Source organism: Centruroides sculpturatus, unplaced genomic scaffold (assembly GCF_000671375.1).
Source record: "Centruroides sculpturatus isolate CEXI.00-Female unplaced genomic scaffold, Cexi_2.0 scaffold668, whole genome shotgun sequence".
Lineage (NCBI taxonomy): Eukaryota > Metazoa > Arthropoda > Arachnida > Scorpiones > Buthidae > Centruroides > Centruroides sculpturatus.
Window position 1 is genome coordinate 28,540 of NW_019385523.1, and position 21,477 is coordinate 50,016.

The 21,477-nt window shown below is 30.1% G+C and overlaps 1 protein-coding gene and 1 long non-coding RNA gene across 3 annotated transcripts; both read right to left on the reverse strand.

Moving 5' to 3' along the window:
• Positions 1-10: 10 nt before the first annotated feature.
• Positions 11-14,372, reverse strand: LOC111639795 (phytanoyl-CoA dioxygenase domain-containing protein 1-like). Of its 2 annotated transcripts, none has more exons than XM_023385741.1 (12): positions 14,254-14,372; positions 14,114-14,184; positions 10,489-10,629; positions 10,340-10,415; positions 10,231-10,278; positions 10,097-10,152; positions 9,560-9,622; positions 9,464-9,485; positions 9,265-9,390; positions 9,034-9,147; positions 7,536-7,662; positions 11-166 (listed from the first exon to the last, which is right to left on the reverse strand). In XM_023385741.1, the coding sequence occupies exons 3-12, from the start codon at positions 10,534-10,536 to the stop codon at positions 112-114; spliced, it is 735 nt and encodes a 244-aa protein (XP_023241509.1). In that variant the 5' UTR covers positions 10,537-10,629; positions 14,114-14,184; positions 14,254-14,372; the 3' UTR covers positions 11-111. The 2 variants fall into 2 exon arrangements, with proteins under 2 accessions (XP_023241509.1, XP_023241508.1); XM_023385740.1 differs by having other exon boundaries at positions 12,453-14,184.
• Positions 14,373-15,864: 1,492 nt separating this feature from the next.
• Positions 15,865-16,310, reverse strand: LOC111639801. Its single transcript, XR_002759145.1, has 3 exons — positions 16,197-16,310; positions 15,998-16,123; positions 15,865-15,880 (listed from the first exon to the last, which is right to left on the reverse strand). It is a non-coding gene; the product is annotated as an uncharacterized LOC111639801 (long non-coding RNA).
• Positions 16,311-21,477: the final 5,167 nt, after the last annotated feature.

The following is a 21,477-nucleotide window of genomic DNA, read 5'->3' on the forward strand; positions in this document are numbered from 1 at the left end:
AAAACAGTTTCAAATTTGAAGTTTAGAAATTTTATATAATGAAAACTTTTACATTAATATTTCTAAATAAATGATGTAACATTCTGATTAAATAGGAACATCTTAATCAATTTAAACATCTTCTCTGTATAGTGATGGAAATGCTAAATTGCTTGTAGGTTGTAACCTGAAAAAATTAAAAAAGTTATTATTATACTTTGAAAGCTTACATAAATTACAATATAATAATTTATTAATAAATTGTGTTTTAAATATAATATAATTGATGGATTAATGGAAACATGATACTTGTAAAAACAATAATAAACTATACTGGAACTAGAATAATTATAAAAATACCACCTTTTTAACCAGCAAAAATATTTAATAATGTAAAAACGGTTGAAAATGTTTTTTTACGTTATTAAATATTTTTGCTGGATGGTTAAAAAGGTGGTATTTTTATAACATGATACTTGTTACAAAAAACTGGAAATACTAGAGGAATTATGATTATTTTTAACCAAATAAAAAAATATTTAGACACAGTTGCTTTATATTACTGACATTCATTATTTGTTTAATTTGAATTACTTTTTTTAGAAAATAAAAAGAAAATAAATTATAAATATAAACATCCAAATATCCTGGCAAAATCCTCTAGGCAAAATGACTTAACCTTTTATCCATTTAAAATTGCAATATATGCACTGCTATATGCAAATTAAATTACATGAAATATTCATTATGTACTATTGGGTTGTTTGGAAAGTAATTTCGTTTTTTTATTACAAGAGGAATTAGATGTATTTTTACCAGCCAATTTCATCCTAAACTACATTTTCATTATATATTTTGACAACTGATGTTTTAAAGGCTTATTTGTAAAAAATTTTGTTTGATTATGTACAATTTTTTTTTCGTCCCATCAAATATGCCGAAAATAGTGCTTTTGATTTTACGTATTTTGCTTTTTTATTACCAAAAAATCAAAATGCTGTTCAAGCAAGAAAAAAATTGTGGTACATGTATGGAGAAGGTGTGTTGGGAGAAAGACAGTGCCAAAACTGGTTTACAAAACTTCGTTCTGGCAATTTCAATATTGAAGATGCACCACATTCTGGATGGCTAATTGAAGCCAATGAAAACAAAATAAAGGTACTGCCAAATAACAACACATGAAATCACTAAGAGATTAAATTTGTCGAATTGAACCGTTTATGATTACTTGAAACAAATTGGTATAGTTTCAAAGCTCAATATATGGGTTCCACATGTTCTTAAAGAGAGATGCTCTCTTTTAGTGGAATTTTAAGGAATATTTTATTATATATATATATTTTTTTTGAGCTTTTACCAGACAATTTAATAATTGATTCGAAAGTGTACTGCCATCGAGTCAAATTGAGTAATATCATCAAACAGAAAAGGCCAGAATTGATCAACAAAACAGGTGTAGTGTTTTACCACGATAATGCCAAATTTCACACAAGTTTAGTAACTGGTCAGAAACTGTTACAGCTTAGATGGGATGTGCTATCACACCAAACCAACCATATTCACCAGACCAGGCACTCTCAGATTATTAGTTGTTCCAGTCTTTACAAAATTTTTTAACTGTAAGACATCTACTTGAAATGAAAATGTCAAAAATTACTTGGATCTGTTTTTTGTAAGCAAACATCAAAACTTTTATAAACGTGGAATCATGCTACTACCAGAAATGATGGAAACAGGTATTTGACCAAAATAGTCGATATATAATTAAATAAAATATTTATTTATTACAAAAATATTGTGTTTTTTTCCATGGAAAAAAACGAAATTACTTTCCAAACAACCCAATATAAAAAAGCAGTAATATAAACTAAAATTTGTAAGTTGAAATGCATTGGTACTTCTGTCTGTGATCAACTCTTACTAATATTTATTATGTCACACATTTTAAGTGAGAGGGAATAAATGTGAGAATAGAAGATAATTATAATATCACAAAATATATTAGCTCACTTCCTAAATGAAACATTATTCTATCATGTCAACTACAAATAAAATTTTATAATTTTGTATGCTAACTAATCAATTTTTATTGATATCTATATATAAAACTATTTACAAGATACTTGGGGGATGACTGGGTTAACATAGTTTCCCTTGTCCTATATTTGTCATTGGTCTAAAGTAGTTAAATGTTTTTACTTTCCTGGCTCTGTTATATATAATAGGAAAAGTAGGAAAAGTATGGTGATTGGTCAAAAAATGACCTCCCCAAAATTTTTACATTTTTGGACTCTGGACCGTGAAATATTGAGAAATGCAAATAAAAATTTGGGAGTTTTTTGTGTGTGGATATTAGGGTTTCTCATTTCCCGGTCTTTTGCTTGTCCCAGGATAAAAGTGAACTGTTTCCCGGGATAGAATTAATTATTTTTAAGGTATACAAAATATCTTGAAATCAAATTATATAATTACTTTCCATTTTTTAAAGTAATTTTAAAGTTCTGTAACCTCCAAAATCATATTAATAATGCTGTGTAAGGTCTATAGGCCTATAATAAAAATTACCTTTAAATAACGTAGAAATTTTCACAAATAGAAAAAAATTAATTAAAGTTTGCTGGAAACTGCATACAACAACAAAAAAAAAAAATGTTTTGAATTGAGTTAAAAATTAAAAAAAATGAACTTCTAATTTAGAAGGTAATTTTCGTTTTTTAAATAAAATATAATACAAAATATTGCAAACTTTTATAAGATTTTAAAAAGCAAAGATGGTCAATACTCCGATAACTCACTCTAATTCTTATTTTAGTAATGAAAAGTCTTGCCACCGAGAATGCCCTTTCCGATTCAATTGATGTGATTGGAATAGTGTTTAATGCATTTAAGAGAAGACAGATATTATGTGTTTTTTCACCTGTAGCCTGGAAGATTTCGAGTTCGTTTTCGAGATTGTAGTACTTCTTTCGCTCTCTAGTATTCTTGATTTGTCTACCTTGGCTGCTTTAATAGCGGCATCAAGCTTAGAGCTCGATAATTCGGCAATTCATTTGGCTTTAATAATCAGGTTTATGAAGAAAAACTTCATACTTGCAGACTTTGTACTCGTTTGTATCCTTGCCCAATTTGCACAATCTGGCGTCAGGCATTTATTGAAGCTACTGGGCATGGTTAAAACTCAAGACAGCGTAAGCACAATTATTCCAGATATTACAGGTTCCGACAAGTAAAGAATTTTTATAGTCCTGCCACAAATAAGCTATATATTGATTATTGACCATTTGTGACATGCTATAACGAGCAAAAATTTAAAAAAAACTAATAGGTAGGTTTAAAATTAATAAATACAAATGTATTCTGACAGTGAATGAGTTAATTATGCTTTCTATTTGCAAAATTCCTCAACCTTAACACAAAATAAGAAAAAAGTGAATTTTTAAGAAATTTGCGGGATTTCCCGGGATAAGAAAAATTTCCCGGGATATTTCCCGGGTTAGAAAAACAACCGGAATCCCATTTGAGAAACCCTAGTGGATATTAATGTGTTGAGGGTGCACGATTTTGTTCACTGTCTTTGAAGCTTAATAACTTCTATGCTTTTTGTTGAAAATTTCTGAAATTTTGCAGGGATGTTTGTGTATTATGGGAATCAATGCTAGTAAATTTTGGTGAGTAAAGGTTGAGGGGTTGTGTATATCCAATAGGGGTCAGACTTAATGATGATTTTACTTATTAGCATTTATGATTTTTTTAAAACCTGTCCCTACCCTCAAAATTGAGATTTTGCCATGTTATAACAATTAAAAATATAAGTTTTTAAATAAAATATCACAACAGATGGTGCTACCAAATGTTGTAGGAAAAGTTAAGCAACTCTACTGGATTTTGTTTATAGCCCTGTACAGATGATGAGTGATGAGTAAGTGTTCTTATTAAGTTATTAACTACATTAATTACAGATTTAGTATTGAAGTTGGTAGTAATGTTTTATTTTCAACTGATGATATAAGTCCTACTAAAGTTAGCTTCAGTGCAACTAGGATTTACTAGTGATCAATTACTGTTTTTGGCCAGTTTTGAGACTTCATGTCTTTTTAGCAGGAAATTATTTGTTACATACATTACAATAAAGAATTTTCAATCTTTAGGATCTAAACTGTAATTTCAGCATTAGGTTTTGCTGTTTTATCCATATTGTTGGTTGAACTGAACTTGATATAACTATCTTCTTACCGAATAACTGGAACAAATCACACACGATGAACCTTTAAACTCCAGTAACACAAAATTTTTATGAAAACGAACATTTCTGATCCTTTCAAATTAATCATATTCAGAACCTGGAAGCCTTGGAAATTTACAAGGCCATCCTGATTGGCAAATGTATTAACTTTAGACAGTAACACTGTATCCTATGCATGGAGGTACATTTATGAAAACTGAGCAACACTAGCATATATTAATTTATCTGAGCCATTATTTACATCTTAATAAAAGAATATAACTATCCATATACAATAATTTTTATTTTTTTGTAGTATCTACCGTTCAAATTTTTTATATATGTTTGGTGTTGTTCCAAATTTTAAAAACAACTTTTTCAAATATGTTTGTTCTACACATTCTATTTTGGAATTTTGTTGGTTAAAATCCTGAAGCTGAAATTGGGTAAGGTCGAAAACATTTGTTTTCATAAAAATATTGTGCTACTGGAGTTTAAAGGTTTTTGATTGTGTGTGTACTGTACATTCACAAAAGGTTCACTGCACAGTTAGCAGAAACAGACTATAGATCATTAAAAAAAAGAAATAGAACTGGCAAAAAATGCAGATGAGCTATAAAGTTTATAAAGCACTTATTTAGTCATGAAAATAGTTAAATGTGCAAACTATGCACTAAAGATGACAAACACTTATATGCATTATTGGACAAAATTTGATTTACTTGGCCCAAATTCATGTTTATATCGAGGTTTCAGCATCACAACATTTAAGGAATAAAAATGCATATGCATGCAAATCTGGCCTAATTGGAAAGATACTATTGCCATACAACCAAAAACAAAACCTTTAAATATCAGTAACATAACTTTAACGAAAACTTTGAACGTTTTCGGCCTTCTCCAAGGCCTGCCTCAGGTATTTTAACTAATCAAATTCCATTCTGGAATGAAAGTACGATAATATTCGAAAAATCAATTTTAAAATTTTGAACAACTCCATAACATGTACCAAATTCATATGATAGATAGACTAGCAATCGTAAATGTATGACCATGTCACATACATACATTTTTAAGATTTACATAGTGTCTGAGATGAATTAATATAAGTTAACTTTGCCTGAATTTTTCATAAAGGTACTTCCACACATGTGACACCATGTTGCAGTATTTTAAAGTTAATACACTTGCTGGTCAGGCTGCAACACGTACTAGCATTCCAGTTTGGAATTTGATTCGTTAAAATAACTGAGGCGGGCCTTGGAGAAGGCCGAAAATGTTCAAAGTTTTTGTTAAAGTTATGTTACTGATATTTAAAGGTTTTGTTTTTGGTTGGATTAACTCCAGTAATTTGAAAAGGAGATAGTTTTTTGACAGTATTGTTTGAAATGAAAGCAGTATTATTACAATCTGTGATTCTAGCTCCAAAAAGATAAATATTTATATGTAAAAAACTAAAATAATTGTTTATTTTGATGTAGCCTAATAGAAGTGAACATAATAGAACTGTAAACATTGTTAATGAAAAATAAAAAAATATTTGTTGTCATAATTTTTTCTTATGTACACCGTGTAATTGTAAGTAATATCATAAAATTTTGTAAGAAATATCCCTTAGAATAATTTATAAATATAATTGTAACTTTTATGCATTTTAATTTATGGTACAACTGAAGAGAGCCAAAATGCATAATGTAAAAAGAAGTATGTTATTGAATAAAACTTCTTTTTAAAAGCAATAATTGCAAGGTCTCAATAGTAAGTGGTTAACAAATAAATTGAGATCATTCCATAATCTCAACCGCACTGTTTTAGTGTTTATATTAATTATTACAAAAAGCACCCCTCATTGTTTCACAATAATAATAATTAATGGTACCTATCACTTATTAAGAGAGATTGTTAGTTGAAGAATTCTTTTTCCCTTAATTGGCATTACTGTTATATACCATTAGTGGGTAAAGTATGATTTGTGAGTTGTTAAATGACTTTTGAATGCCAATAGTGTGGCTTATGCATAGTATCTAATTTCTTAAACATTTAAAATGAAAAGCTTAAATTATAATACTATATCCTTGAAAAATGATAAGTGTTGTATTAGAAAGGTTAGTATCATTAGTACAAAACAAATTCCATAAAGTAAAAAAATCTAATCTGACTGACAACTAAAATATAACATTGCTAATGCTATAGTGCAATGTTACATTATTCATTTGCATTTTTTCCATATTTCGTATCTAAATATATAAAATTACTTGTCCTGACTGACTGAGTGATTGATTGATCATTGCCCAGAGCAAACTGCTGGACCTAAAGAGGTGAAATTTGGTACACAGTTATGGTACATCATGAAAATGAACACTAAGAAGGGATTTTTCGAAATTCCTCCATGGGGGGAGAGAGAGCATTAAGGCTTAATCTGAAGAACGGCTTCTACTGTATTATTTTAGATGCAATTTTTTGTTTTCAACTACGTTTAGTCTTCATCGAGTACTTAGGTGTATTAAATTGATAACATTTCGGACATTGTTATAAATATTTTTATATATTTCAATGTTTTAACTAAATGTTTGAACCGTTTTAAATTCGAATTTATTATTTCATATTGGTTTGATTATAGAATGATTGTAAACGTTCCAGAAAACTGATCAAATTGAAAATAGTATGCTTGATTCTCAGCAATTCTCATTATTCTCAGCAGTAGGTGTTATATAACAATTACTATGGTTGTAGAAATACTCGAATATAGATGGAGTTTGCTTGCAAAAACTGTCCAGGTGAAGTCACAGGTAAAAGCTAGTTTTAATATATATATATAATACATTTAAATTTAACTCTTGTTACTCCTGACTCTTGCTATGTCAACTAATTAAGTGTGCATGTTCAATGCATTTTTACCTGGATATCAATTTTCTATACAATAATTGTTTGCAAAGAATAATTTTTCAAAGTGGATAGTCTGGTGTTTATTAATCTGGAGTAGAAGCTATTCAGTCAGTTACTTATAGTAATTGCCAGTTGACCTCGAGGCTGGATCATGCACCAGATTCTTAAGAGAAGCTTAAAAATTATAATGTAGTTTTTTTAAATTTTATAATATAGGTATATAGAGTAACAATACAGTAGACTAAGCAGGAACTGAATAGATAAATTTAAAAATTTATATTTATTTAGTATTTCCAAATGGGAGGGATTAAACCCTGCGTGCATGAGCTTGTCTTGGAAATATTTGATTGTCTGAAACATTCTAATAATTTGCAATATAATGTAATAAATATGAAAAATTTATCTATCATGTTTTAGAAATAATTAAATTTAAGATGATAGTACATACCAATTATCTTTGCTATAAATTGTGTTATGATTTTCAATTATATGGAAAGTATAGGCTGGTCGAGGTTTTGATGACAAATTTTTTTCACTTTTATGAATAACTTTTCCATGTATTAAAACACAGGATCCTATAAATAATTATTAAATCTTCCATATAAACTACATATATATACATATATAAACTTAAAATACAGTATATGAAATTTTGAGAAAATATTTACTAATTAATGAAGTTATCAAACAAATAATACAAGAAGAAAACAACTTAAATAGTACTATATTATCAGTCAGGTGGCTAAGTGGTTAATTAAGATAGCAGCCTACTGCTCTAGGGAACCAGGATTGAAATTGGACAGGTCAAAACACTCCGAGAATTTTTTGTCCAGATGTCAAGCTCTGTCCCCACTACTGGTTGCCTCATTGGAATGGACTTGCTGAAAGGTCCTCTTAGTGCCCACAAGGCAAAAAGTTTAAAAAATATACAGTAGTACCTCAGGATACGAACTCTTCAGCGTACGAAATTTTCAGGATACGTCATGAAATTCAAACATATTTTTGCTCCATGGTATGAACAAAAACTCACCATACGACGTTACGTTAGTTCGTAGCACTATTTTTTATTCACTTCTGTTCATCGGTCTCAGTCTGTGTGTTCGTTGTGGAAGGGTCTCGCTCAATAAAGGAAATCTCGAGGTATTATCAGAAAGTGACTGATTTTATTGAAAAGAAACACCCCGAAAAGGTTCACATTGGCCGTATTACTGCTCGGAGTAATGACATTTGCCTAAGTCATTTTAGAAACATTTTAAAAAATAGGCAAAGCCAAACCGCTTTGGGTAGATATTTTACCAAGCGACCTCTATCCAGTGGAAGTGAAGGAAAGAAAGCAAAAAGCAGTGAATAAAAATTAGAAAAAATATATAAAACAGAAAAGATAAAAAAATTATCATTAGGTTATTTTTTAAGTTATTGTTACATTATGTCATGTAAGTTAAGTTTTAGTATCATTTCCCTTCTCCCTCTCCTCCGCCACCAATTTACATCTCCACCGTTGTCTATCCTCAAAGGTAAAGTGCAAATAAGACTAATTTTTTAATCAATTATTGTTATTTATAACTACAAAACATTTTTCAGTGTTTTCCTTACTAAAGTTTTTTTTTTTTCAATGTACTACTTAGCTTTAATTTGAGTGTTTTTTTTTGTGTTGGAACGGATTATTTGGTTTTACATGTAATCGTATGGGGAAAAATGATTCACCTTACGACATTTTCATGTTATGATCTCAGTTTAGGAACAGATTAATTTCGTATCCTGAGGTACTACTGTAATACTATATCTTTGTGTCATTATTTTCCACCTTGAAAAATATTTAGAATCTATACAATGCCATATGGAAAAATTAACTTTTTGAACAAGATTAAACTTCAGTTAATGAAAAATTTATAAAACTTTTTCAATTATTAATGTATATTTTTAATACATAATTTAAAAATATAAACCTTTTGAGACTATAGCTGGAACAAATTCATCTTCATTGTAAATAGGTGCTGTAGAAGTTGAAATTAAAGAAGCACCAGTTGTAGAATTGCAAATATATCTTTGATACACTTCACCTATTAAAGAATTACCTTTTTTAATATCTCAACAGTAAGACTAATGCTTGAATCTAAAATAGTTATAATTTTATTCCAGTTACACTGAAATCCTATTAATTTATAAGTATAGCAAACCTTTATGAGATCCAGGTAGGAACCAAAGGCATCCATTTTCTAAAGTAGTATCTTCTAATGGAAACCAAAGACCTAATAATTTAACTGGGTCAGTATATAAATAGGTAGCATCCTGATGACAAACAACTAAAAGAAATTCAAAGATATATAATATAGTAGCATATAGTATTAAAATTGAATAAATTACAATTCTGTTTACCTTTGCCTCCTACTTTAGGATTCTTCAAATATAAAGTATTATTGTATTGTATTATAAATTAAATTTTCCAAAGTTAGTAAAATTAAGAAAATATACCTTAAATATATACATGCTTTGTACTACTAAAGGATCGATAAATCCAAAATTCTTAATTAAGTTCTAAAAAAAGTAATAATAATTGTTAAATTAATATCTTGATTATAAATATCATCATAGCTTAGATAAGATTCTCTTCAATCCTTAATTTTATTTAAAAGGTTTACATAGGAACTATTTTACACACATGATATATCTAAACTTAAAAATGAATGGCATTTGTACACGAATAAATAAAACTGTAGATGAATGCAGAGGTGTCAAGAACTGTATTACTCGACATTCAACACGGTAATACACAGCAGCTTGTAGGATTTTGCAAATCAAAGCAATAAAAGTAAGTCTGGTGAGAAATGGCAGTGGTCGTGGCAGGCTTGTCACCAATTGGCTCGGTGACTTTTCTAGCCATCGCTGGCAATTGTGTTCGTCCCTAAGTTTTGGACACGTGTGTATTATTTGTTTTAACTTTGGAAGTCTTTCTTTAGTATAAAATAAACATTTTTATTATTTACATTAAATATATTTTGAAATATTTACTTTTATTTTTTGGCTGAAAGTAATTTTTTTGAAAACATCATTCCACCAATGTAATGCTGAAAATATAAATATATTTTATAGTTAATCACTCGAAATATTTTTATTACTTACATAAAATATCTTAAATTTCATACCATGCCCAATTTTATTTAGAGAATCTTCTTTGGATACAATAAATTCTCCTGAAAAATTTATTTATTTAGTTTTATTTATTTGTCATTAAAACAGAGAAAATTTAATCACCTTTTTCATTTATAGCATCTTCTTCAAAGAAATATCTAATTTTATCACCAGATGTTAAAAAATATTCTTCCCCTTTCTATAATATAAATTAGTATTTTATACAATTTTTCAAAATTATATAGACTTTGAATAAAACTATTTTTCCAAACCTGATTTTTTCCAGTGATAAATACAGATTTGTGTTCTGATGGATTCATTTCATTTATAAGTTTTGAACATTCTGATTTCAATAACTGAACTTCCTCAGAATTTAAAAATTCGGGAATAACTAAATAACCATTTTCATTAAACTGAAAAAAAAAAAAAATTAACGAGCAATTATTTATTGTGACATTGTCACAATCTTGGGCTGCTTATAGTTTTGAAACTTCAAAGTTTCAAAAACGTGAAAACAAACGTTTTTCACATATAAGAGCACGCTCTTATTTGCACGAGAATACGGTACGTTTCTTTTGGTGGAGTGATTTAGCCAATTATTCGGCAGAATTTGCCGACGTGGGGAAGGAAAGCGAGACGCTCGTATCTTCGTCCCCAATTATTACGATACATTTTATAACGAAAAAATAATTTAATAATAAACAACGCTTTTTGCCCATGACTATAAATTAGAATTAGATAACCTAAATAGGGTATAACAGTTTGCGTGGCTTATCACACCAAGGCCGACCGAAAGAAGGACCAGAACTTTTATAAAAAAAAGGTTGGTCTTTAATAATCACATAACAAATTTAGTTAAGTATGCATTTCGGGTACAAGGACTCTCATCGGCTTACAAACACACGGTAACAACGTAACAAATACAATACCAATAACCTGCCAATACGACAGGATAACCAACATATGCAGTGCACTGCATTTACAATTTCTCAATGTAACCCATACACTAAAACTAAAATATGAAGTATAAATTAGAAAACAATGACAATGTGGTATAACATATTATCTGGGACCAGTAAATGTCTTAGTTTCTCCTACATTTTCCAAATTCTGGTAGACGGTTACATCTTATTAAAACCAATCGGTCTATAGATCAGATGTATTTTGTTTGTGTTAAAATCTGGAGACCAACCGGTTTTAATAAGACGTAACAAATCCAAACGTCACAATAACGATCGAGCGAATAGCGTTTTCCGAAAAACAGATTCGAAAGAACTAAATATAATTTTCTGCTAAATTACTATCTTACCCATAGAAGTGTGGTTTAGTTGGCGAACAGTATAGGATGAATCTTCTACCACAGTACATAAAATATTTTAATTCTTTTTACCTCTGTGTCCTCGCTGTTTTACATTTCTGTGTATACACTATTTACTTGGATCTCGTTTATTAATAGGACTTATTGTATCGGTGTAATTACTGATTAGCAAATAGAGGACATCTTAGTCATATCTTAATTAATCTCTATTTGCTAATCAGAAATTACACCAGTATAATAAGTCCATTAATAAACAAGGTCTAAGTAGACAGTATGTACACAGAAATGTAAAAATATTTTGTTTGAATAGATTATAAATTAGATTCATCTCACTCAATTTCATAAAGTCAGTAATAGTATAATTAAATTGCAATTTTTATTTAACTCGTTACGTATCACGTCGTCAAATCTAGCAACTCAAACTTCATCCACTTGTAATTAAGGCAGAAGGACGAAACCCAAGACAATGCATTTTGATGATATTTTAGGGGGTGGCTCCATCTCACTCTCACAATCCCTCACTTGGAAACCAGATAAACATAACCAAATGTAGAATTTAATCATGTGTTGGAGTAAAAATGCGCTGTAGTAATTTATATGGTGGGACGAAACACCCCAATCTCGGAAAACGACCAATAAAAGCATTTTACTTTTAATATGTTAAAATTTATTTATATCTGTCGTCAAGTTGTAAACCGTGTTCTTTTACGTAAACATAAATATAACGTGTCTTCTCCAATTTATTTAAAATTACTGCAGGTAGTCCTATTAAGTGTCGTAACAAAACTTAATTTTAGTTATGAAATGAGAAAAGTCAGACAGACGCACTGAACATAAGAATATTTTTATTTTACGAAATAAAAAATATACTCGTGTTCGGCACACAAAATTAGAGAAATAACGGAATGCTTCACCAACCTTTTCGATTTGTTCGGAAGTCGCCATCTTGCCTGACATTTCGTCAGCATTTTAATCTTTGACCCGAACGAGACCTTGAACTCCAAGAAAGTACATCGGCTAATTGATCGATTGAATGGATAAAAATGGATCATTAACCTCTGATTAAATCAATCGATTCTGAAGTAAACGAGAAATACTGTCCACTTTATTTACTATAACAATATAGAATTACAGCAGGCCTTCGATTTATAATACAGTACATTCCTTTTCAACGAACTTTCGGCAATAGAGGACCAATCCTTTCTTCCAACATGTCCGTTAAATCGGGAAAAAATAAAATGTAAAGGATTGTACGATATTTCTTTTCTGTGCGTCGTTAAATACATAACTCTTCGCTCGCCTTTCGTCGACGAATGACAACCCAGTGTGAGAATTCCGCCGAGAGTTGGAATGAGTATAACTCTGCATACGAATGACACGTGTAGAGTTTCACTCACCCTAACTCGTTCGTTTATAATATTTATTACTATTATAAAATACAAAACTCAAATTGCAATCTTCTCATTTTCATCGATAGTACTATCTAATTTATGATAAGGTGAGATCTAGAGTCAAAGGTACCGAAGATCTATTACCGCAACCTTACTCATTTATCAGTCTACTAACCCATTCTTATAAAATAAAATTATGCTGCGAGACAGTTATATTTATTTATTCTGTGGTAATGATGTTGCGAGATACTTTTCTGCTTTTTCTGTAAAGACACCTAGGTGTTATAAATTTTAAAAAGTATTTTTTGATATAATAATAATACTTTAATTGCATTCGTAGTGGAAATCGTGTTTTGCTTCTCTCCGGCACACTCATTTTGCACAAAAGTCAAATCGTTTAGGACGTAACAGAGCAATTTCGAAATAAATCATAGTTACGTCGAAATCGAAGGTTCCACTTCCCGTGTTCCTAATTTAGTGTCTATAGGTGTTTTTTCGATTTTTTGTAATCGAAAGCAATGGACGACTTCGCGATATCTATCATAACTACACTACAGTATATAACAACGAACACATGGCTGAAAAATTTATTTGTGGAACGTATAAAATTAGTATGAGGGCTGTATCGAAAGTAATGCAAAAGTGGGCATAACTTTTTTGTTAACTGACGGGACCGTTTAAATTACACGTTTTGTAGAGAAACTCTTCCTCGATAGTAAGCCTTCTTCTTCATTGCAGATAAATGATGGATTCCGAGCAGAAGCAACCCGCGGTCATCGAGTTCTCGACGAGTTCTGCCGCCTATTTTCGTGGAAATTTCAAATAATTTTCGTATTATAACAATCCATAGTATTTGTCATCGGCAAAAAACGACGCCGCGATTGAATTGCTAAGTTGAACGAAGTAAACAATTCATCCGCAACTATACACAACTCGATCCTACTTTTAGACGAGCGACCCGTAATAAATCTGAAAACTAAAATTAGTGAATGATGGCGAGAAATGCTCTTCCCATGCAACACATTTGTTCAATTCCTTGTATATAATTTGTAAGAGCCCGGGTGCCCGTAGCTTCCATCGACGAAGCGAAAGTTCCCTCGATAGCTTAGAACTACGAATTATGTCAGCGTGCAGAGACGAATACCGGACTGTGAGTTAATATACAAGGAAAGCGTTGTCTTCTCTCACCACGGTCAGAATCTTCTTAGTTCGATTGCCGTGTACGATTCATCTTGGATAACCGAAATCCCATCGTCCTTCTTCGAATTCGACAAAGCTAATTAATATATTAATTTGATAAAAATATTCGAAATATAATTTCAAATTACCTTTACGACTTCAGTCTTCCGAGGTTTCTCAAATAAGATAAAACGATTTCATTGTTAAACAATAATTATAAAACAGCACGTATTATTCATTGTTTTGAATCTAGTCAACGAAAAGTTATTATTACGTATTTTATAACTTAATTAATTAAATTTAACTGAAATTTGTATTTAATACTAGGCAAATAAACCCGGCGTAATAGGCCGATGCCTTTAGTGCCAAACACCAATTATACATTATTAATAGGCCGATTATATAATAATACTGTATTTCGGATTGGACGAATTATTTCATAATTATCACAGGACGAAGACGAGACTGTTTTAAGTTTTTCTCAAATTTATTTATTTTTAAATTAAAAACTGTAGGTACTGTACGTTTTCGTATTAATGGTCTGGGATTATATCGGCCATTTTGAGATAGCTCTTTCTCCAGCAAAAGTGTTTTCGACCGTCGGCGCACTGCTAAATAAAAGAATGCGCGGAATGTGCTACGTATTAATGTTTGATAATGATGAAACGTAGATTTTAGATTACGCCCATTCGGAGCTTTGTTTTGCACCATATATTGTAAGGGGAGTAGTAAAAACGTCATTGTAAAATGGGGTCTAAAGATTTTTGTTGTAAGAAGCGGTCGCGGATAAAAAGTTTTGAGATTGAACCCGGTTAATATTTCTACGGATAAAGACGTAAGTGTAACGGATCGAGATGGACGTACGATAATTTCGAGAGGCAGATACAATAATTTTATTTCGTAAGGTGGCAACCTACCACATCCCGAAAAAAATTCGCGAAAGAGAAATTACTTTCCGCTCACTAAAGTATTATTTTAACGTAATTTTTTTAGTTATTNATAAATTAGTATTTTATACAATTTTTCAAAATTATATAGACTTTGAATAAAACTATTTTTCCAAACCTGATTTTTTCCAGTGATAAATACAGATTTGTGTTCTGATGGATTCATTTCATTTATAAGTTTTGAACATTCTGATTTCAATAACTGAACTTCCTCAGAATTTAAAAATTCGGGAATAACTAAATAACCATTTTCATTAAACTGAAAAAAAAAAAAAATTAACGAGCAATTATTTATTGTGACATTGTCACAATCTTGGGCTGCTTATAGTTTTGAAACTTCAAAGTTTCAAAAACGTGAAAACAAACGTTTTTCACATATAAGAGCACGCTCTTATTTGCACGAGAATACGGTACGTTTCTTTTGGTGGAGTGATTTAGCCAATTATTCGGCAGAATTTGCCGACGTGGGGAAGGAAAGCGAGACGCTCGTATCTTCGTCCCCAATTATTACGATACATTTTATAACGAAAAAATAATTTAATAATAAACAACGCTTTTTGCCCATGACTATAAATTAGAATTAGATAACCTAAATAGGGTATAACAGTTTGCGTGGCTTATCACACCAAGGCCGACCGAAAGAAGGACCAGAACTTTTATAAAAAAAAGGTTGGTCTTTAATAATCACATAACAAATTTAGTTAAGTATGCATTTCGGGTACAAGGACTCTCATCGGCTTACAAACACACGGTAACAACGTAACAAATACAATACCAATAACCTGCCAATACGACAGGATAACCAACATATATATTTGATACACTTCACCTATTAAAGAATTACCTTTTTTAATATCTCAACAGTAAGACTAATGCTTGAATCTAAAATAGTTATAATTTTATTCCAGTTACACTGAAATCCTATTAATTTATAAGTATAGCAAACCTTTATGAGATCCAGGTAGGAACCAAAGGCATCCATTTTCTAAAGTAGTATCTTCTAATGGAAACCAAAGACCTAATAATTTAACTGGGTCAGTATATAAATAGGTAGCATCCTGATGACAAACAACTAAAAGAAATTCAAAGATATATAATATAGTAGCATATAGTATTAAAATTGAATAAATTACAATTCTGTTTACCTTTGCCTCCTACTTTAGGATTCTTCAAATATAAAGTATTATTGTATTGTATTATAAATTAAATTTTCCAAAGTTAGTAAAATTAAGAAAATATACCTTAAATATATACATGCTTTGTACTACTAAGAGAACCTTAAAAATTATAATGTAGTTTTTTTAAATTTTATAATATAGGTATATAGAGTAACAATACAGTAGACTAAGCAGGAACTGAATAGATAAATTTAAAAATTTATATTTATTTAGTATTTCCAAATGGGAGGGATTAAACCCTGCGTGCATGAGCTTGTCTTGGAAATATTTGATTGTCTGAAACATTCTAATAATTTGCAATATAATGTAATAAATATGAAAAATTTATCTATCATGTTTTAGAAATAATTAAATTTAAGATGATAGTACATACCAATTATCTTTGCTATAAATTGTGTTATGATTTTCAATTATATGGAAAGTATAGGCTGGTCGAGGTTTTGATGACAAATTTTTTTCACTTTTATGAATAACTTTTCCATGTATTAAAACACAGGATCCTATAAATAATTATTAAATCTTCCATATAAACTACATATATATACATATATAAACTTAAAATACAGTATATGAAATTTTGAGAAAATATTTACTAATTAATGAAGTTATCAAACAAATAATACAAGAAGAAAACAACTTAAATAGTACTATATTATCAGTCAGGTGGCTAAGTGGTTAATTAAGATAGCAGCCTACTGCTCTAGGGAACCAGGATTGAAATTGGACAGGTCAAAACACTCCGAGAATTTTTTGTCCAGATGTCAAGCTCTGTCCCCACTACTGGTTGCCTCATTGGAATGGACTTGCTGAAAGGTCCTCTTAGTGCCCACAAGGCAAAAAGTTTAAAAAATATACAGTAGTACCTCAGGATACGAACTCTTCAGCGTACGAAATTTTCAGGATACGTCATGAAATTCAAACATATTTTTGCTCCATGGTATGAACAAAAACTCACCATACGACGTTACGTTAGTTCGTAGCACTATTTTTTATTCACTTCTGTTCATCGGTCTCAGTCTGTGTGTTCGTTGTGGAAGGGTCTCGCTCAATAAAGGAAATCTCGAGGTATTATCAGAAAGTGACTGATTTTATTGAAAAGAAACACCCCGAAAAGGTTCACATTGGCCGTATTACTGCTCGGAGTAATGACATTTGCCTAAGTCATTTTAGAAACATTTTAAAAAATAGGCAAAGCCAAACCGCTTTGGGTAGATATTTTACCAAGCGACCTCTATCCAGTGGAAGTGAAGGAAAGAAAGCAAAAAGCAGTGAATAAAAATTAGAAAAAATATATAAAACAGAAAAGATAAAAAAATTATCATTAGGTTATTTTTTAAGTTATTGTTACATTATGTCATGTAAGTTAAGTTTTAGTATCATTTCCCTTCTCCCTCTCCTCCGCCANAAAAAAACTAATAGGTAGGTTTAAAATTAATAAATACAAATGTATTCTGACAGTGAATGAGTTAATTATGCTTTCTATTTGCAAAATTCCTCAACCTTAACACAAAATAAGAAAAAAGTGAATTTTTAAGAAATTTGCGGGATTTCCCGGGATAAGAAAAATTTCCCGGGATATTTCCCGGGTTAGAAAAACAACCGGAATCCCATTTGAGAAACCCTAGTGGATATTAATGTGTTGAGGGTGCACGATTTTGTTCACTGTCTTTGAAGCTTAATAACTTCTATGCTTTTTGTTGAAAATTTCTGAAATTTTGCAGGGATGTTTGTGTATTATGGGAATCAATGCTAGTAAATTTTGGTGAGTAAAGGTTGAGGGGTTGTGTATATCCAATAGGGGTCAGACTTAATGATGATTTTACTTATTAGCATTTATGATTTTTTTAAAACCTGTCCCTACCCTCAAAATTGAGATTTTGCCATGTTATAACAATTAAAAATATAAGTTTTTAAATAAAATATCACAACAGATGGTGCTACCAAATGTTGTAGGAAAAGTTAAGCAACTCTACTGGATTTTGTTTATAGCCCTGTACAGATGATGAGTGATGAGTAAGTGTTCTTATTAAGTTATTAACTACATTAATTACAGATTTAGTATTGAAGTTGGTAGTAATGTTTTATTTTCAACTGATGATATAAGTCCTACTAAAGTTAGCTTCAGTGCAACTAGGATTTACTAGTGATCAATTACTGTTTTTGGCCAGTTTTGAGACTTCATGTCTTTTTAGCAGGAAATTATTTGTTACATACATTACAATAAAGAATTTTCAATCTTTAGGATCTAAACTGTAATTTCAGCATTAGGTTTTGCTGTTTTATCCATATTGTTGGTTGAACTGAACTTGATATAACTATCTTCTTACCGAATAACTGGAACAAATCACACACGATGAACCTTTAAACTCCAGTAACACAAAATTTTTATGAAAACGAACATTTCTGATCCTTTCAAATTAATCATATTCAGAACCTGGAAGCCTTGGAAATTTACAAGGCCATCCTGATTGGCAAATGTATTAACTTTAGACAGTAACACTGTATCCTATGCATGGAGGTACATTTATGAAAACTGAGCAACACTAGCATATATTAATTTATCTGAGCCATTATTTACATCTTAATAAAAGAATATAACTATCCATATACAATAATTTTTATTTTTTTGTAGTATCTACCGTTCAAATTTTTTATATATGTTTGGTGTTGTTCCAAATTTTAAAAACAACTTTTTCAAATATGTTTGTTCTACACATTCTATTTTGGAATTTTGTTGGTTAAAATCCTGAAGCTGAAATTGGGTAAGGTCGAAAACATTTGTTTTCATAAAAATATTGTGCTACTGGAGTTTAAAGGTTTTTGATTGTGTGTGTACTGTACATTCACAAAAGGTTCACTGCACAGTTAGCAGAAACAGACTATAGATCATTAAAAAAAAGAAATAGAACTGGCAAAAAATGCAGATGAGCTATAAAGTTTATAAAGCACTTATTTAGTCATGAAAATAGTTAAATGTGCAAACTATGCACTAAAGATGACAAACACTTATATGCATTATTGGACAAAATTTGATTTACTTGGCCCAAATTCATGTTTATATCGAGGTTTCAGCATCACAACATTTAAGGAATAAAAATGCATATGCATGCAAATCTGGCCTAATTGGAAAGATACTATTGCCATACAACCAAAAACAAAACCTTTAAATATCAGTAACATAACTTTAACGAAAACTTTGAACGTTTTCGGCCTTCTCCAAGGCCTGCCTCAGGTATTTTAACTAATCAAATTCCATTCTGGAATGAAAGTACGATAATATTCGAAAAATCAATTTTAAAATTTTGAACAACTCCATAACATGTACCAAATTCATATGATAGATAGACTAGCAATCGTAAATGTATGACCATGTCACATACATACATTTTTAAGATTTACATAGTGTCTGAGATGAATTAATATAAGTTAACTTTGCCTGAATTTTTCATAAAGGTACTTCCACACATGTGACACCATGTTGCAGTATTTTAAAGTTAATACACTTGCTGGTCAGGCTGCAACACGTACTAGCATTCCAGTTTGGAATTTGATTCGTTAAAATAACTGAGGCGGGCCTTGGAGAAGGCCGAAAATGTTCAAAGTTTTTGTTAAAGTTATGTTACTGATATTTAAAGGTTTTGTTTTTGGTTGGATTAACTCCAGTAATTTGAAAAGGAGATAGTTTTTTGACAGTATTGTTTGAAATGAAAGCAGTATTATTACAATCTGTGATTCTAGCTCCAAAAAGATAAATATTTATATGTAAAAAACTAAAATAATTGTTTATTTTGATGTAGCCTAATAGAAGTGAACATAATAGAACTGTAAACATTGTTAATGAAAAATAAAAAAATATTTGTTGTCATAATTTTTTCTTATGTACACCGTGTAATTGTAAGTAATATCATAAAATTTTGTAAGAAATATCCCTTAGAATAATTTATAAATATAATTGTAACTTTTATGCATTTTAATTTATGGTACAACTGAAGAGAGCCAAAATGCATAATGTAAAAAGAAGTATGTTATTGAATAAAACTTCTTTTTAAAAGCAATAATTGCAAGGTCTCAATAGTAAGTGGTTAACAAATAAATTGAGATCATTCCATAATCTCAACCGCACTGTTTTAGTGTTTATATTAATTATTACAAAAAGCACCCCTCATTGTTTCACAATAATAATAATTAATGGTACCTATCACTTATTAAGAGAGATTGTTAGTTGAAGAATTCTTTTTCCCTTAATTGGCATTACTGTTATATACCATTAGTGGGTAAAGTATGATTTGTGAGTTGTTAAATGACTTTTGAATGCCAATAGTGTGGCTTATGCATAGTATCTAATTTCTTAAACATTTAAAATGAAAAGCTTAAATTATAATACTATATCCTTGAAAAATGATAAGTGTTGTATTAGAAAGGTTAGTATCATTAGTACAAAACAAATTCCATAAAGTAAAAAAATCTAATCTGACTGACAACTAAAATATAACATTGCTAATGCTATAGTGCAATGTTACATTATTCATTTGCATTTTTTCCATATTTCGTATCTAAATATATAAAATTACTTGTCCTGACTGACTGAGTGATTGATTGATCATTGCCCAGAGCAAACTGCTGGACCTAAAGAGGTGAAATTTGGTACACAGTTATGGTACATCATGAAAATGAACACTAAGAAGGGATTTTTCGAAATTCCTCCATGGGGGGAGAGAGAGCATTAAGGCTTAATCTGAAGAACGGCTTCTACTGTATTATTTTAGATGCAATTTTTTGTTTTCAACTACGTTTAGTCTTCATCGAGTACTTAGGTGTATTAAATTGATAACATTTCGGACATTGTTATAAATATTTTTATATATTTCAATGTTTTAACTAAATGTTTGAACCGTTTTAAATTCGAATTTATTATTTCATATTGGTTTGATTATAGAATGATTGTAAACGTTCCAGAAAACTGATCAAATTGAAAATAGTATGCTTGATTCTCAGCAATTCTCATTATTCTCAGCAGTAGGTGTTATATAACAATTACTATGGTTGTAGAAATACTCGAATATAGATGGAGTTTGCTTGCAAAAACTGTCCAGGTGAAGTCACAGGTAAAAGCTAGTTTTAATATATATATATAATACATTTAAATTTAACTCTTGTTACTCCTGACTCTTGCTATGTCAACTAATTAAGTGTGCATGTTCAATGCATTTTTACCTGGATATCAATTTTCTATACAATAATTGTTTGC

Excerpts from the sequence above, each read along its gene's own strand:
- LOC111639795 (XM_023385740.1), bottom strand. The coding sequence starts at position 12,491 with ATGTCAGGCAAGATGGCGACTTCCGAACAAATCGAAAAG. Across the intron at positions 10,153-10,230 it reads TCTAAATAAAATTGGGCATG|CATTACATTGGTGGAATGAT; the intron begins GTATGAAATTTA and ends TTATATTTTCAG. Across the intron at positions 167-7,535 it reads ATTTATAGCAAAGATAATTG|GTTACAACCTACAAGCAATT; the intron begins GTATGTACTATC and ends TAATTTTTTCAG.